Source organism: Phalacrocorax aristotelis, chromosome 3 (genome assembly GCF_949628215.1).
Source record: "Phalacrocorax aristotelis chromosome 3, bGulAri2.1, whole genome shotgun sequence".
Classification (NCBI taxonomy): domain Eukaryota; kingdom Metazoa; phylum Chordata; class Aves; order Suliformes; family Phalacrocoracidae; genus Phalacrocorax; species Phalacrocorax aristotelis.
In genome coordinates, this window is record NC_134278.1 from 59,655,012 (window position 1) to 59,674,058 (window position 19,047).

The following is a 19,047-nucleotide window of genomic DNA, read 5'->3' on the forward strand; positions in this document are numbered from 1 at the left end:
CATGGATAGCTTTTAAGCAATGTCAGCTTCTTAGATCACATTACTGTGTCTGCCTTTGAAAGCAGCTTCATACAGGAGCCACGAGATGGGAGAGAGACACAAAGACATTTTCATTTACATAACTTTAAAAAGAAAGTAATTTTTTCAGGCTCTTAATTTCAAAATCAATATACTCTGTATCTTTAGAATCTTCTCAGAAAAAAATATGCTATACTTATTGAGCACTCAGCATTTTGAGAGCCTAGTGAAAGCAAGCCTGATGATAACTGAATTGGGGTTGCAGCTTTGCACTAGACAGAATGCCGTTCATTCTTATAGTAGTGGTGTGTCCTGGTGGTAAAAACACTTTCCTCCAGGTTGTTCTACAAAGCGAGTGCCTCAGGGGCACAGAGAATTCTGTTCTTATATTCTCACTGAAATTGTTTGTCCGCAGCAGGGTTGTCCGCAGCAGGGCCAAAGTTTGCTCTTCTCCTACATGTTCAGCCCCACTGAGAGAAATAACCCTCATTCCTCATTCTATTAATGAAAGAGGAAAAGTGAACTTGAACTCTGCAGGAGGTTTCTCAGACTGCAGGACTGGTCATCGAAACCCCAGAACATAACGGAGTGCTCTTCCCATTCATGGGCCATGTCTTTTCTGCCAAAACTATAAGTAAACAAAGTACAGAGGTATTCCTGAACTTCCATGCCACCAGGCAACTCCTCCAAGCTTGCAAAGAGGGGTGGCTTTCAACCTTTAAGCCATGTATTCGTATGGGCTTCCGGTCTGCCTTCAAGGGTTCCACAGAAGGGAGCTGACAGAAGAAAGTCCATTGCGTATGCAAGCTATTTAGCAGTGTCTGCAGATAAAAATAAAATCAAGACACTAAAATAGGAAAAGTATGGCATGTGCATATTTATAAAATTATCACTGGCCTGAGGAGAAGGCAGAACAGGAAGCCAATAATATTTACAAATAAGATTTACAAATGTAAATGAGGACTGGATTTCTCTTATGTGTGAAATATAACTGGATGTCTCAGGTTAGACATGAAAGCTTACACTTAGAAGAATGCCTGGGTTTTTCACTCAAAGCGAGGCCAAAAAAAGACAGGACACAGTGTCCGGAGCTATTTGTATTAGATGCTTAACTATTTTTCAGATCTAACTGCTATTTAAGAATCCAACCAAGAAGAAATTAAAAGTAGGTAATAACTCCTAAAGTACAGGAAGGTAGAAAACATTATTCTGTACCACTGAGAAGTAATACACTGATTAATGTCTGCTACTGAAAACAGTCTGCAATAGCATCCTCTTTTCTTCTACCTCGAGGTCCCTAAAGAAGAACTGAATAGTCTTAAGCAGTGAGGGTAATAAGTTTTCCTTTCCTTGTCTGAAGAATTAGAACAATTCAATTGAAAAGCAAATATAATCCTACCTATGCTCCATGCTGGGACTGGAGCAGGGTAAATGCCACAGTTAAGTCTGAACATCAGGTTGTAATTGTTAGAGATTAAAAACATGCCAGAGAGAACATTCCAGGGAAAGAAGGAGGGTGAGAAGGATGGCTCTCCTGTGTCTTTTTATTAAGGTAAATTAGCATCAGATCTTATAAGGGCATATTCCTGCACAGCAGAACTCAATCAAATGGCATTTAGTCAATGAAGGAAATTATTCACTAGGTTGATTTTTAACCATCCAGCTACAAAAAGCAAAGATAAGTGAACATGTATTTATCTGCTGAGCCAAGTGCATACAAGGCAGAAAAGCCACTGAAAATAACTAAAAGAAAATAACTTTTCCCTAGGATGCTGCTGCTCCATAAAATCTATTTCAAATATAATTTGCTGATAGTTATTTCTGCAAGATGTGAGCACATCAGCTGAGCTTCTCATTTTTATGCAGATGAAATAATTGCTGAAATGAAATGTCAGGTCACAAGAGACACAAGAAAGAATGAAGCTATCTTTAAGAGCTGTCAAAGAGATGGATGGTCCACCCTTCCAAGTACAGAGGCATCATTATTTCCTGGTCTTGTCTAATACCTTGTTCTCTCACTGTTTGTTTTTCTTTTTCTTTTTGTTTTTTTAATGCTTGTCTTCTCAGTGCATCCTAACGTGAGCCAGGGTTGCCAAGGAGGGTGTGCTACATGTTCTGACTACAACGGATGCCTGTCATGTAAGCCCAGGCTCTTTTTTGTTCTGGAGAGGATTGGCATGAAACAGATCGGAGTATGTCTTTCCTCGTGTCCGAGTGGATACTATGGGACACGGTATCCTGACATTAATAAGTGTGCAAGTAAGTGCTGGGGAAAGGGGAAGCGCATGGATTTGTTTGCTCTCTTGAATGTTGTGTCCCCTTAGGAGTCAAGTCAACAGAGGAGCAGACGGAGAGGCCGTGTCTTTATTTGTTCACTTCTTTTATAGTAGTGCAGTAAATATTAACCCGAGCAAGAAGCTAAGGTGAAAGATCACAAAACGTCCTAAAGCTCAGGGATCCTGGCTCTACATGAATGACCTGCCTAGGACCCAGGTGATGGTGTTCTTCTCTACACCCCCATGCAAAAGGGAAGTGCCAGCGGGCGCCAGGCACTACCCACCAGCAGCAAGAGGGAGCAGCGGCAGCTCTGAAGAGCCGGGGCCAAAGGACACTGAATCTCGGTGGCTGGAGCCATTTAACCCACTGCCCTTACACGCCTGACCCCTGTGACAACACGAGAAGATGGCAGGTGGCATTCTTTGGAGATGTGGTTTGCCCTGGTCTCTTTATAGCTTGTCTCACACTCAGTGTAGTCCTCTAAATGCCTGTAGCAGCTGGCCAGGTTTCAGCCTGCCAAGTTTCAGCCTGATTTGGGGGAAGCTGCAAATTCATGTTGCCTCCGGGATGGGAGACAGAGAACCCAACTCTATTCTTTACTCCTCGGGCAGCATTTTGACTCCACTATGTATTTTGAATGGTAAATGAACTGGAAAAGATCGCAATGTCCTCCCCACTCCTCTTTTTGTTGTTGAATTCACTGTTTTTAATCCCGCAGGTGATATAAAAACATAAGAGCAACGGCCAAGCAACTCTCCCAGTTTTTACCTGGTAATAAAAGTTATTTAATGAACGGACCCCAGGGTAAAGTCTTACAGAGTAACTTGACACTGTAAAGTATTTGCTCACTTTTTAGCAGTGTGTGGCTTTGCATATCAGACATGAGCTGTGCCATACAACATTTTTAATGTATTTCTTTTAAAAATATCTGAGAACTGGGAAATATACCACTACTGGCAATTTGGGTAGTCATATAGAGAATACAGGAAATACTACAGGACATCTGATTGAACATGAGACGTCATTTAAAAGAAGAAAAGTATGTTGATGCAAAACAGTCTTAAGCAGATTCTAAATTCTGGCATATTTTTATTTCGCCTGGATGAATGGAGATAGTGTGGAACTGGCCCAGTACCTGTGCCCTGTGGGGTTAATTAGTACCTCTGCTGTGTCAGTGTAGGGCAGAAGCAGTATATTATTATTCTGATGTGCTGTGCTCTGTCTTCCATTTGCATAGGTCTGCAAGAAGACAAGCAGTGTAAGGCTGCTCAGCATCAGGCCATCCTTTTTAAATCCTCACTCATGCCAAGGTCACTTGTGGCTGGCCTTACTGTGTGTACAGGCCACAAAGAAGATCTAAATCTAACCTGCTTCCTTTGAAGACTGTTTAACATTGCTAGAATTGTGTGATTCTCATATATGTGAGAGAACCCACGTTGTTTCGTGGCAAAGAGCAACAACATTGTTGTTTACTTTTTGCATTTCAGAATGTAAAGCTGACTGTGATACCTGCTTCACCAGAAACTTCTGCACAAAGTGTAAAAGTGGGTTTTACTTATACAGTGGAAAGTGCCTTGAAAAGTGCCCTGATGGGCTGGAAGCCAACAATCACACAATGGAGTGCACTAGCATCGGTAAGTCCAGTCCCCCCGTGTCCTGCCTGGTTTTCTCATAGGGGTTGGGGGATCTGAGGAGGGCATGTGTTGCAAGATCAGTTACACCACCAGGGAAGTGCAACTTGAAATGGAAAGATTCTGCATCACAAGTTGTATTCCCCAGCACAACAAACTCAAAGTTGTTCCCAAGTCTGCCATTTCTCAAGAGGCACAAGCTCGGTTGTGCCCCACAAACACAGCCTTAACGCTAAGGGCCATCCAGCCTTAGGAAATACGGCCTGTTTGGTCTGCCCTGAGTTAGAATGCCATCCATCTCTTACTTGCTTTGTTATGGTATTATGCAGCACTGCTAACATCAAAGGTTCAAAAATCCTGAGCCAGACCCCACAGGTAGTTGAAAGATTAAAATACTAACGTTTTGCTTTAGCTCCCTTGTACTACCTGAGCCTTTCAAAGCACGTGTGCGTCAACATTTTGAAGCTTACCTTCACAAAGGTGAAGGTTAGCAACTCAAACATTAAGGACATCCCCCTCCCCAAAACACCATATGGTATATGTGCATAATCACCTGGCTCCAGAAACTGAGGATTAAAAAAGCCCACCAAATAGTGTGACAGTGTCACTGAAGGAATGAGATTGGCGACACTGGTCCTGTGACTCACTGGCTGTGGAGAAGAGACCTGCTTTTGTATCTCTCCAGCCTCTGACTCACAAACTCCGATTATTCACGCCAGGGCAATTTTGGAGGTCACCACACCTATCTGTCTGCTCCATCCCTCTGCCACCCCTCCGGCTGAAAGCAGACCGAGCGATATATTTGCCTCTGGGCTGCTGCAGCTGACATCCCCTGCCATAGGCATGCCGAAGCTGTGGCAAGGTTCAGCCTATTTTAGTATGCCGGCTGTGAATTGTGGTGGCTGAGGGCTGCGAACTGCGGTGGAAGCGGTAACCTCTTCAGCCACCAGCAACCAGGGAGCACTTAGGCGCCGTCTGGTCATGATGGAAATCTCCTCCCCCACAGTATTATGCACATAGCTCTCCCTGGCATTGCGTGTTTTGGAGGGGAAGTAATGCAGGAATAAAAATAATGTACAGTAGTTTGGCACTTTCCTGCTCAAATATATATTAGTTCAGGTGGTAGTGATGGTTTTTACAGTTTTATTTTCAAGCAAAGGCTTTCATCTTTGAAAGAAATTCAAGGGATCATTTTTGCTTCTTGATGGCTGTTTCCAAGTGCTGTAGACTTAGCTGCTTTAACAATGAGTCAGTCTTAACTAGGAAAAGCCATTTAAAGCTACGGAGGAAAAACAGAACCTTTTTGTGCACGTGAAGGCCAATTATTTTAACAGGAGAGCTCCAGTGTAATGTGAAAAACAAAATGACCCACATGACAATTCACTGGAGGAAGGCCCAGAGATTGCCTGAGGTCAGTTATATTTTTAGGTTTTGAAAAATTTGGAAGTAAATTCTGGAGCTGGAAAAATGTTGACTTACAAATTCCTCCTTGTAGAGGGGCTGGAAGTCATTCCTTCTTCAGTGGTGGTTTATAGTCTTAAGCACGCAATTGAACAAAAAGTAAATATAAATGTTTACTATCTTTGTCAAGAGAAGGATACTGAGGAGATGGCACAAAAGGACAGTTATTAAGAGCATACTGTTAAGCTTCCAAGGTTACTCCCATTTTTGTCCACACTGCCTGGACAAGTGTCCAGCTGTACACCTTTTGCGTTCCTAATAGTATGGGATGCACTTTCAGATCACTGTGGTTTATAAACTGTAACCTGCACTTTTCTGAAAAGCTTGCACTCCCCTGATCCAAATTCTCCTCTGCTTTGCCTACTTAGAGCTTGTATATGCTACAGATGATGGCTCTTTCACTACTTAAGCTGAATACCAAGCAGCAGATCACCAAAGATACTTGATTCTTAATGTAATGCCTTTTGATATCTGTTGGTCCTTTATAACTCTATTTCCAAATTCAATATCTTTGAGACCCAGCTGCCGCAGCTTGACCCAATGACTTCAATCCCCTTTCACATAGGCATGACTGAAGTTTAATTCCACTGAAGCTACAAAGATTTATACCTCCACAAAACCAAAGCAATCTCAGAACAAGCCCCATTAACTACTATCATTGAGACCAACTATGGTGGTGTTGCCCCATTTCAGGAATGGAATTACAGAACAGCGAGTACAAAACAGTAACTGACGTAATTATTTGACATTATTTTGTGCAGTATATCCTCATCAGTCCAATTTCTGTCACTTCACTACTGGAAATCCTGATTAATTCCATTAATTTTTGCCACCTTTTGGCTGATGCAGAATAAAATTTAATGTAACATATGCATTGTGTATACAAAAAAGATATTGGCCAGGCTCAGCTTGTCCTATGTTTATTGCAGTGCACTGTGAAGCTAGTGAGTGGAGTCCATGGAGCCCTTGCACAAAGAAAGGAAAAACATGTGGTTTCAAAAGAGGAAATGAAGTAAGGGTCAGAGAGATCGTACAGCATCCATCAGCAAGGGGCAATCCTTGCCCAGCTACAAGCGAGAGCAGAAAATGTATTGTACAAAGAAAGAGATGTCAGAAGGAAGGAAAAGGTACCACGCTATCATCGTCATAATATGAGATTGGTATTGTGCTTGTTTAATAACTCACATCTGAATTACCAGGCCTTGATTGCAGGCTTCACCAAAACTCTCACTGATGTGGTGTTGTTTGGGCTGGAGAGAGCTGTGCCTTTGCCTGGAGTAAATAAAGTCCTAACGCTGCTCAAAAAATGCGCTTTGTGTGATCTAGAGAGGACAAGGTGGGCTGGATGAGAAGGCACATTCTCTCTCAGTTCTGCTGAAAGAGCTGCCAAGATGAGGCCTTGCATGTGGAGCTCAGAAAAAAAAGATCTATCATAAAACATGTCATGGTGGGAGTTGTTTGTTGGGTATCAGGCAGCCAAGTTTCACACTTCAACCACGGGATTCATCCAAACAAATTCTCATCTCATGCTTCCCTACAGGTAAGACCATAACTCTTGCTATTGCAGTGCTGTGGCCTCCCTCCCACCCTGAATTCTTTCTACTAGCTCTGGCTGAACAATGTGGCCTGATCCTGCCACCTGCACCTGGCTCATGGAGTCCCAGCATGGGAGAAAGACCACAGCACTGCGTGGCAGCCAAGGGAAACTCCACTTGGTTTCACCCAACAAGCACGAGTGCCAGCAGAACCGCTCCTCCATGTGAACCAGCTTGTTGGATTTATTCCCCATCACAGCACCTAGCAAATGGCATCCCACATGCTAAGAATGGGAGATGCTTAAGAAGTCTGTGAAATAATAATTCATACAAATTCCACCCAGCAGAGGTTGTTGTTCCATTGCTCCCTTTTCTGCCCTTTTTGCAGCAAGGAAGTGACTTGCTCTGTCCCCCAGTGCAGTTACTCTGGTTGGCACAGGAGTGTCGATGGAATATTTCCTTTTCCCCATGCCTCCAATTTTCCCCAACCTTCCCATTTCCCTATCCCTTCTATTTCACCCTGTCCTCCCAGCTCAAAAGCAAGGTTTCACTCCTTTTGAGGCTGACTGGAACAGATGAAGCAGCTGCCCCTTGTGTGAACATCTGTGAGCCAGCATGAGCTGCTGGGTACCAAGTAGTAACTTACTGTTTCATTGTTAAATGGTGGCTAGGGTTGCTGTAGATTACTTAGAGAAAGGTTAAAGGGGTTTGGAGTTTGCAGTCCTTTTGAAGGTTGACTTGTTCCCTAGGGTTATACCTCATGAGAAGGGAAATAATGTGAGAAAGAGGATCTTATGAACCAGTTAGCTACAGATGCCTCCCCCTCACCCAAGAACTGGCTAGATCTACTGATTTATGGGAACCTAAGGGGTAGATGTCACCTCCTCCTCCTTGTGTCAGGCAGTGCCTTGAAGAGGTAGAGAGGTGTATCTGTCCCAAGGGAGCAGCCAAGGCAAGCTATTTACAGATTCCTTTATGCTTAGAGTCTATGTCCAAAATGTCCATGCTTGCTTCTGCTCCTGCCCAGTGGCACAACTTGAAACACAGCCTCTCATTAGCCCACTGTAAATAGGGGAAGAATCCCTTTTTTCCTACCAAAGCTAATTTTGCTAGAGCTGAAAATATAGGACTGAACTGTAATTTTGGAATCGTGAAACTGGTTTTTTGAGGTGATAACAATGTTGTGTATTTGCTTATGGCAATTTGGCAGTCTCTTCAGATTGGACAAGACATTTCTCTTTGAGAAATGCCTGCTGTTCCTGTGTAGTAAGTACTTTAGAATAAACTACTCACGTATTTTACTGTCAATTCGTATTTTATGGGATCTGAGCCAAACCATACTTGAAAAATACTGCACACCACAAGAATTTGTTCACAATCATGAATCTTTCTTTTTTTTTTCAATGTGCATAAAGGTGGAGTCTTTTTCTTCCTTTTGAGCAAGTCACAGACTATATTCTAGCCTGTTTTACACTCAGTAGACAATTCCTTCAAAACCAATGCAGACGAAGGAACATATGTTCCAACGCTACCTGCGCCCTTGGGATTTGTATGTCTATGTCTGAGAGCCATTATTTTTAATGTTCTGAAATCCACCACTACCTACTCCTCAGTATCCACAAAAGTCTGTCCCATTCACTTTCATACACCTTCACAGGGAGATGAGTTCAAAATGTTTTTTAAAAAAGATAATTCTTAATGAAACTGAGGAAATTCACACATAAAACATTAGGTTAAAATAGCTTTAAGGGATGGATTATGGTGACAAGCCAGGAAACTGAGAATTAAGCTAAAAGTTTTCCTTCTGTTCCTACTGGTATGGGGGAATGAAGCTTTCCAACTTAATCTCCAGGCAACTTGCCTTCCCTACTGCCACTGTCCCCTATTATACAGAGAGAGACTTCAGTCTCCCGTTGAACACGAGAACAGTTGCATGAGAAAGCAAACCAGGCTCTGTTCTTATGGCTAGTTGCATCCAGTCAGTGAGCGCAGAAGGAGATAACAACAAAACCACTTTGGGAAAGGGAAAGTAAGTAAGTCTGTATTTACTGTTAAAATATATCAGAAATGCTCTTTTGTATTGTACAAGTCCCTGTTGCTGCTCAGGCATTGCTTTGGAGTTTAGCTTTCATGTCATTGGCTTTTGAAGCCTAGCAGCAGACCCAGCATTTACTAACAGTCCTGCTAATCTTTTCTCTGCGGCCATGAAGAGAGAGTTAGATCGGTCAGCCTCTGCCATTTCCATGTTGAATAGATGTCTGTGGCCAAGGGATTTAGGGCAAAGACCACATGATGATGGGGTATGCTCGTCACAGATGCCTCAATGACTTTGCTCAAGAAGTTGAGGTCAGAGGCAGGATGTTAGTCAGTTAAGTTGCTGCTATCGCATAGAAGCAAGGACATGTTTCTGGAACGGCTACGCAATACAAGATAAAACAGATGAAGAGGGAGGTTCTTGTATTTCCATCTGCTGGTGTGTCATTAAAGCTGGTGAGATCTATTACAACACTTTTTTTCCCCCTTACTGGCTATAAAATGAAGTTTCACTGGAAGAAGGTGCTAGTATTTTCAGAACGAATGCAAACAAAAGGGAATAATGAGGATACAAATAGCCCGACTAGCCCAAAAAAATCTTCTTTTTACTCATTTTAGCACTAAATTAGTTGATCCCAGTGTGTTCTGACACAGTAATTCCCATGTGTTTCACATACAGGCTCCTTTTATAGTTCAGTCCCATCCAAACCTCACTGTAATTGATTTCATAATCCTCCTCTTTTAATCCCATGATAGTGAGTTCTTTTTAGTCTGCATGACTATATGGGTTTAAGTTCCAGTTACTTCTTCTTTTCTTTCTCTCACACTTTTTATTTTGTTCCCCCAGTGCAGTGCACTGTTATTTTTACCTTCCCACACTTAACGTCATCTTGACTCCTACCTTTCACTGATGTGTTTCCTGTAGCCATGTCCATTAATGGCAAATGACAAATAGATGTACCAGAAAAGCATAACTTGCAGAACTCTTCAAACACTGCAAATTATCCATCAATATTATTTCTTTGCCTTAAGCAATGTGCTCTGGCCAAACACAAGTCCCTTTGGACTGCTGTCTGCAAATGTGTGAAAATGACTTTTACTGGCCAACAGACAACTAACAGAATTGCATACAAAATGATTTGTGGGCAAGGAATTGCATGTTTTCATGCATGATTAATTCTGCCAAGAAGAGAACATTTTGGACATGATGATCCTTGTGGGTCCCTTCCAACTCAGGACATTCTATGATTCACCATATGACTTTCTGTTGAGTCCCAACTAATCCCCCCAGTTTTTAGTGCTTTCAGATAACATGTTCTGATCAGTTTGGAGAGATTAAAAACACTCACCAAAAGACTAAGCGTGTAGTTATGAACAAGGAAGGTATCTTAGAAAGCTTGGTATTATGCAAGCCTGTAGATAGGCTACATTGGTTACATTGCAAACAAATAAATAATACATTTCAGTTGTTGCTTGTTCATATATTGATTCATTTGCATGGTGGTGGCATTTAGATATTCAAAGGAGAAAACCAGGGTTAACTGCATCCAGTTCTGTGTAAACACAGACTGAAGAAATTTCCTGTTCCTGACAGGCAAACATTCAAGCATTAGACCTGAGGACATGATGGGATGAATGTAGAATAGCATATTTCCTTTTCACTGTGGAGTGTAGGAATTGTCACCTTGTACAGTCTGAAAGCAGGATATTGTTATGAAAGGAAGAGGGGCAATTTTAGTCAAAATTCACAAGACTGCAACCCCCTGGAGGAAAGGTAGCTTGCCAGTTAATGGTTTGTGCTATGAGGAGAATACAGACATTACGCTGTGATTTTTTTTTTTTTTTGCTGTACAGCAAGAATCAGAGAGAAAGCAGTGTTTTTGAGATGAGGATCTGAATTCTAGAGGCAGGCTAGCTAACAGATGGGAACCAAGGGAACAGGATTTGTTGTTAAGCAGTTTTAATGAGGAAGTGTATGTATTTTGGGGAAATAAAGTAAAATTAAAGTGCTTCTACCCTGCACTGCATACATGTGAATATAAAAATCCAGGTTTGATTTGAACAGCTTAGAGAACTGAGACTCAGGTAATCTCTGTTGTTTCTTTGAATTAGTTCCTCCACCCCTTATTGCTATATGTCCGCATAATGCTTCAAACATTAATCAGATCATGTCTGAAAATGTCTTCTTCAGTTGGCTATGGTGTGAGGAAGGAATCCTATCAGGCATCCATCAGATTTCCAAAACCACCACTCAGCTAAAAATCCCAAGCCATTCATCAAGAATTTACTTTAGCTAAAAATAATGTAACTTAATACTAACAAACTTAAAATATTAGGCAATAAACTAATTTCACTCACTTCACTTAAACTCATTGAGTTATCCACCCTAAAGTACACCCTCCGACGCCATATGGATTCATATAACAACGGAGCACAGAGGATTCTTGAGTCTAAACTAAGTTGCCCCTTTAGTATTCGTCACAACAAAAAGTTTCTGCAGTGGATCTCTGGTTGAGGTGCACTAATTTCATTAACAGTGAGTTAAGCTGTCCCAGGCAAAACAGAGAACAAAAAAAGAGAGCCCCTACTAAACTAAAAACTGCCTAAGTTGCATTACATTTTAAAATGTACATGGAAGCACAGTAGTGAATGAAGCCATTTGTGGTCAGTGGGAGTTTTGCCACTTCTTTGTTCAGGTTTTGAATCACGGCACGTAAAATCATCATGATTTTACGTGCCATGATCTTCACAACCCTTAGAAACTCCTATGCAGCCACTTAAGACTTATGCAAGTGTGTGCCACATCAACGTGTTTATTCATGCAGTAATACCCATTTTCCCAAAAAAATTCTGGACTGCCAGGCCTCTTGTGCAGTTGCTTGTGCATTGTGTTGAGCTTTCTTGTTGCACTGGGCAATCTGAATTTGACATGGATGCGATTTTCACGTAGAGGGTTTTGCTATCTGAGAATTCAGACAAGGAATGACAAGCTGGACTCCACTGAGCCTCCATAGGCTTGGCAAGAGCATGATGGGATTCACTGCACTTAAGCTGGACAGCCAAAAATTAGTTGTTTTTGTCAAAGCAAGGGTCATGTTAATGGTGGAGTTAATACTGCACCTGGGAAGCAAGATCCATGACACTGTAATATGGATTCTAAGAAGGGCAAAATAATGTACCTCCTGAAGGTGCCTGTTTCTTTCCAATGACTGTTAAGGACAGCCTAGTGTGAGTGATCTGGACTTTTACCTGCTACCTTTTAAATTAAAGGGCACATTTTCTCCATCTGCATAGTAATGACTTCACAACACTACAAAATCCAGACCAAGGTCCACTCAGGCTGATTCTGTAAGCAAGACAAACGTGTTTCAGGGGATCCGTGGATCATCACAGTGAAACAAAAAGTAGAGTTGAAAAATATTCATCCCCAATACTAATTTAATTCAGTGTTGGCAAAATCAAGGTTAGAGCAGTGTTTTGTTGTGTTTCCTGATAAACGTCTAGTAATGGCTGTACACCTGCTTATTCAAAGGTGAATTGCCCTTTACAGAACAAGCTATGAACAGTCTGTCCCTATACATTCCACACACCAAAGATAGAAGTCTTCTCCCAAGGCAATGGAGGCCCACACCAGTCCAATAACTCCTCAGCGTACTAATTTTAAACAAACTTTTCTGATAAAAGAAAAAAAGGAATTGGGGAAAATTCTGGATATTTTTGGTACTAAGTACTTTTACTTAATCACATTTAAGTCCTAAGCATTGTTATGTGGGAAAGTAAGATATTCCAATCACAGCTCATCCCAGAAGTCACATCCTCTCCCTCATGTATAGCTCAGTGGCATTTAAAACAAGAGCGCTGGAGCATGTGAGCCGGGGAGACATCACAGTGCACAGTTCGGTCGTATAACTGTGAGAGACGGGGTGTCCTGTGTGAAGGTCACTAGTATGGTTATGGTTAATGACCTTACTCCATGGCAGGTCACAGGACTTCTGAAGCCTCAAAATGAACACAAAGCTAATTAATGCATCCCTGTGTTTACATACTGCATACGCCAATGGGTCATAACTCCGGCCTTTGGAGCCTGAGTTACTATAATTGAGGACTCTGCCTTATGAAGAGTCTGGTTGTTTATTTTCTGTTTGTTGCTGCCAAGAGGACCTCTCATTTCCTTTCCTTGCAGGGGTTTTGACTCTTTAACTTTAACACATTTCCAGCCTCCAAGAGTTAGGCTGTTGAGACTGGGAATCCGCTAGTTGCAACATGAAGCGAAATGGCGTCCTCAGGATACCTTGAGCAAGGCAGGGCACAGACAGCACAGGGCTGCCCACCACTGCGGGCCGGCAGACAGGGGCACAGTCTGGAAAAGAGATTCAGGTGAGAAGGGTTAAGAGGGGAAAAATAGGACTGATACGAGTCAGAGCAATTTGTGAATCCAAAATAGCTAATAATAGAGGATGTACTGGCTCTACAGCTCAAGGGTTGAAAAGATTGGAAAAATCCATATTTATTGTTTAATCATAGCATTTTCAAAATTTACTCACAGGCAGTTTTGAAAGTTTACTTGCAGGTTACTACCTGTAAACTGAGACCTTAAAAATCTGAACTAATTAATAGTAATACTGCATTTTGCTACAAGTATGTTTATTTTGTTTGTGTTAGTGTGAACATTAAATTCTCATCATACTTCCCAGTTCTAACAGACGTGTATCAACCACACAAGCAGGTAATACACACACGCTGTGTGCCTCTGCACATACAGTACTATACAAGTATGCGTGCACTGTGTATTGTGTACCACGCCAAGGTTGTATTCTCTGAACAATATGCATCTCGATTAACAGTCAGGCTGAAGATGGCTGCGGCTATACACCAACCTGTCAGGCTCTCAGGTACCAAAATTAGTTTTAGCCTCGCAGGGTGCCGGGCTGATGCTGTCTCTGCTCCTTGGGAGGTGTTCTCCTCTCCTGCTGCTAGCTCCTCTGTTGCCACCTTCCATCTGCTCCCTGTCCTGGGGTGCCTGGGAGCAGAGGGGGTCACTTAGATACCCTGACATCCTCTGGAGCATGCTATAAAAAATGTGCTGGGCATACTGCTGGTAAATAGCATCAACCTTTTATTAACAGGAACGGTGTCAAAGCTGAGAAAGAAGTGTGTGGTCAATTGCTCCCATAATGGAATTGAATCAGAAACAAGCTGATTGCATTCTTCTATTAAAATGTGAACGATATGAGAGCTGTTCTCCTCAGATCACTAAACCAAATAAGGGATAGAAATCATCTCTCTTTCTCTTTCTGATGCCTCCTTGTGTTCCAGAATTGGCTGGCTGGCTATCTTTTAGATGACTGAGCTCTGTAGGAATACCAGGAAGGAATATAAACCTCTCACAAACTCTCTCTTCCTCCCCCTTCCAAAGTGCCCATCAGGTATTCATTCAGCACCAAATTTCCAGCACCTGCCTAAAATCTTCCCTCTTGAATAAGAATGTTTGGGATTCAGAGGAAGAGCTCCAGCTTTAGAAGGTGAAATCCGTGGTTATGCCTATACTGCTAAAGAAAAGCAGGCAAAGGTCCCCTCCTTGGCCACAGGGCCAAGGGCCACCTTCTGGCTTGCATCCAAACCAGCTGGGGCTATTCCCTCTTTAGTAGATTTGATTGGGGAAGAGGGGGACGACTGTTGCAGGTCAGAGTCCTAAAGCAAACTACCAGTTATGCTGTGCAGACACGCAGGGGTCTGCCTGGTCTCTGGCCTTCTTGCCTGGTACAGCTGTATTTTACTTATTCATGCCACCTTCACCTTCAGCAACTTCACATTGTTAAGTTTCAGGGAAAGACAAATAGGAAACTGTGGCTACTCTCCCCTCTCAGTGCAGGGCAGAGACCACATGCGAAAGAGCAGAGTATTGTTCTCTCTCACCCCACATCACTTCCTTGCTCTGCCTGCACATCCTCACGTATCCGCCTTTCTCTCCACACTGGTCTTTCTATCACTTTTCACAGTCGATGCTTCCAAAGTCCTTGCCCTAACTTCTAGTGCTTTAAGGAGCTCTTTCTGAGGGAGGGACACGTTTGTCACGGCTGGAAGAGGAAATGAGGCTCCTCCAGGCAGTGTGCCACAGCAAGATATCTTGACAGCTTCTTTCTCTTGACTCTCCAGAAGACCACAGCAAACTGTTTTCTCACCTTTGGGTAATATTACCACAATGTAAAGGTGAAGGGAAGTAGCTGCTGACAGCAGGGCCCACCCAGCCCTCGCCACCTGGAGATATAAATCCCTCAGTGTTTTGGCCTGCGTATCCTAGAAAGAAGAACAAATGCATGAGAGGAGTTTGCTAGCACATCTATCAAGTTTAGTCCAAGAATGCAAAACATTCGGGGTATGTGAGCTACAGAGTAAATCAGGCAGTGGATGTTTCAAGTCTAATGGTGACACGTGCAGCACTGTTTAATCAGCTAAATCCTGGGCTGTGGAACACTTCCATGTATAGCAATGCTGTTATAACACTGCTGGTCATGGACAGCAAAGGCACTCATTCACTATTGTATTATAGCAGCCTTCCTTTTAAAGGGCCTGATCCAAGACCCACTAAAATCCCATTGACTTCAGTGTGTTTTGGATCTAGCCATAAAGAAGGGATTTTCAGCATCCCTTTGTAACAAAGCTAAATCAAGGAGAACTTTTTGGCTGCTGTTTCTCCTCATCTTACTGGATATTTGTCTGTTCTTCCCCACCCAGGCAGCTCTGTTTTCTTTTCCCCACCCATGTCTCTGCATCGCGAGTCTTGTTGCCTCTTCTCAGCCCACTCTCCCTGCCAGCTCTGACACCTGATGTAGCCTTTGGTCTGCTCAGGCTGCCACCTCTCAGCTCTGTTCCCGCCTCATAACTTTGAAAAAGAAAACATTCATTGCCGTAACTTTCCCTCATAAAGGTCCAAAGGAGCTTCAGAGCATTCCCAATGAGATGATATCAACCAACGTTATTATCAGAAATTGTAAAGATCAGGAGAGAGGTTGTGGGAATTTCCATCATGGAAGATTTTTAAGGAGGTTAGACAAACATCCATCAGAGACAGTTTAAGTATAGTAGTTCAGCTTTGTAGCCTAGTAAGGGACTAGATAACACTTTGATAAGCATTTCTAAAATTGCTACAGAATTTCCACAAAATTTTTTCTTGCCTGTTGCCTTCTGTAAGGCTTCCACAGAGACACAGTGTAAGGCACATTTTCAGAGCACAAATCCAAGTATCTCTGTCCATTGACATCAATATAGGGCCTCCTGCTGTCTTTACCAAGCTCAGACTTTTATTTGGGCCTGAGTCAAGTAACTTAAACCAACTTTCCTTTCATTTTGTCCAGTTTAGTCACTTGCATTGCTGAGACATCTTTTCATGTTCCTCTTTGCATTCATCAGCTTTGAATCATTGTTATAGGAAGAGTACAGGGCTGGATTTTCTTCCAGGAAATTTCAGATAACTTGTTACACTAATTCACCAGAGATATAAGCTAGCACCTCTCTGCCAATGAAGCTACGTATATTTTAAGAGCAGATGAAGATGTGGCCCGTGAGGGTAAAATTTCTGTATGCTTAGTCCTGAAAAAAATGAGCTAATTTTAAGGACTGATGCAAAAACCCCCCTATTTTTCAGTCATTTTTGTTGAAGCAATTTTGGAGTGGCAAGAAATTAAAGGGTAGGAAAAAAAAAAAGTCATTTAAAGAGGCAGTGGCCATGCAAAATGCAGAAAAAGCATTTCCTATATTTTCTATTTTTAGTTTCTTGAAATCCAAAATGGCAGCAAAAAAGTTAACCAGCGGTCCATAAGTGAAACACATACAGGTGATATGACAGCTAGAATTTAACAATTAACTGTGGGGCTTTTTCTATTGTTTTTTCGGTTTATAAGCAAAATGACCCAGTTATGAAATTTCTCAGTTCTAAGCTAACCCTCCCCAATATCTATGGCAAACAGTAGCCCCAGTATAAAGATTTACAGCTACAGTTATGGCTCTGCTTTGTTCTTAAGCATGTATTTACTTCTGCCCATTTGCTTTCTGAAATTCTCTCATTTGTCATCTGAAGAACTCCGTTTAAAAGGAAAACAGGCTTCAGACATGAAACACAGCTACATTCCTGAAACATGAGATGAACAACCTTTAATTCATGCAACCTTTCATTTACGTAATGTTTAATGGATGGGCCAGTTTCATTATGGACAATGCCTCTCCCTGTCATTAGCCTGCAGAAAGGTCTAAAACTCTTAAGCATTTAAAGGAACACTGTTTCAGGGTCTGTACTCTCTCCTTCCCTCTCTCCCCCCTGTCCCCATCACCCTTTCTGACTGCCCTTGTTCTAAGTGCATAATCTAAATGCTGTACTCTGCAAATTGCACTTATTGTTGGCTTCGAGCTTCGAAGGACCCTTCTGAACACTTTTTATACAAATACTAACAAGGTCAGAATTGGAAAAATCTCAGCTGGTGGACTTGGATCCCATGAGCTAGTGACCATTTATAATTAATATTAATGAATGGCAGACAACAGATGTTTATTGCTTAAGTAGAAATGTGCATTGCTAAACCAGAAGGATTTAGTTTAAATCCAGAAGAACTGACTTTATTTCTTGTACGGATGTGGGTGGTGGGAGGGAATGCCAGTGGGTGATCCAGCCCTTGCTATCTTTAAGCATAAGCAACGAAACAATCCTCTGTAAAGAAGGATCCTGAGCTCTCTATTTGATTAAAGCATGATGTTTGGTCCTTCAAAACATTAACTGATGTAAGGAGTCATCTCTCTGTCCACTACAGCGGCTTTGATTTGCACCAGTAGTGGTTTTCATCCATAGATCCTAAAGCACTTACCAAAATTAAGGAACTGTCATCTCCATTTTACAGTTGTGGAACCTGAGGCAGTCATATGAAGACTGTATTACAAAGAAAAAAAGGGTTCATCACTGAGACAAAAGACCATGTGCCCAGCCACAGTCTATTTAATGCTGCTGGATTTTTAACGCCGGTGGCCTTAAATCAAACTAAAGCTATGAGGGATAACTCTTAAGTTTAAATGTGACACAGTGGAAGATGCAATATGGAGATGGAAGAGTCTCTGTGAATTACTCCAAATACTACAGGGCATATTCAGGTTTAAGGCTGATGGAACCTCTGTTTTCTAACTGAAAGCGACTTACTCTTTCAGGGCACATAAATTAACTTTCTGGACAGAGACATCTCAGGTAACATTTTCAAAAGCACATGAACAATTTTAAGTACCTTCTTAGAGTTTATGGTTGAGGTTGGGGTAAGGGTCTATTTGCTCTGGATTCTTTGTACAAAGCATCCTGCTCCTTTTAGTATCTTACTAGAGTATGTATGCACCAACTGTTTGCTGTTTTCTTGCCACAGAAATGTCTACACTTCTGTATGACAGTCTATAGTGTTTCTAAGCACTTTGTAACAGACCCTTGCAAATTTTTTTAAAATTATGTTTCTATTATGTTATTTTTATTATGTATTTATGTTAATTTACGGGGTTGGTCTCAGATGTTATAGAATAGTGCCTACAGAGTTGCTAGAAAGAGCAGGTGACAGATTTGTAGAAATAGTGAGTAGTTTCTCTTTTTGACTAACATGAAAGTTCTTGGAGCAGGCAGGAAAGTGATTAGTTACCTGGTTTTAAAGAGAAGCATGAACATATTAGTTGACTAGTGTACAGCAGGCTTCTTCATCTGGGGGCAGGAGGCAGCTGGAAAGAGAGACTCCTGGTCCCCACAGTCCCAGTTTTCACAGGCTAGAGAAGGTCTTGACTTCTTGCAATACATTGCAGTAGAGAAAATATCATTCACTGAACTTTTGCTTCGGGTTCCCTAGAACCGTTTTGCAGCCCTATAATTCGGCTCCTGTAACCAGCCCCGCCATATGGGCTGTGCACACCCCACAACCACACCTGGAAGTGTAAAGCCCAGGATCGCTAGCAATTTACCAGCACTGCTGTAGCACTCTTAAGACACCAAGCAGAAAAATAAAACATGCCTACAGCAAGTTCTGCTGAACTGCCATTGTATACTGCTGGTAGGAACGGTGCTAGACAGGACGCAGGGC

At 42.0% G+C, this 19,047-nt stretch overlaps 1 protein-coding gene across 1 annotated transcript in view; it reads left to right on the forward strand.

The window, feature by feature from the left end:
* The window catches only part of RSPO3 (R-spondin 3), a 64,758-nt gene that overhangs the window by 33,881 nt on the left and 11,830 nt on the right, over positions 1-19,047 (forward strand). The window contains exons 2-4 of the mRNA XM_075087577.1: positions 2,086-2,277; positions 3,783-3,929; positions 6,317-6,514. Coding sequence (XP_074943678.1) covers positions 2,086-2,277; positions 3,783-3,929; positions 6,317-6,514 — 537 coding nt within the window. The remainder of the gene's footprint in view (positions 1-2,085; positions 2,278-3,782; positions 3,930-6,316; positions 6,515-19,047) is intronic.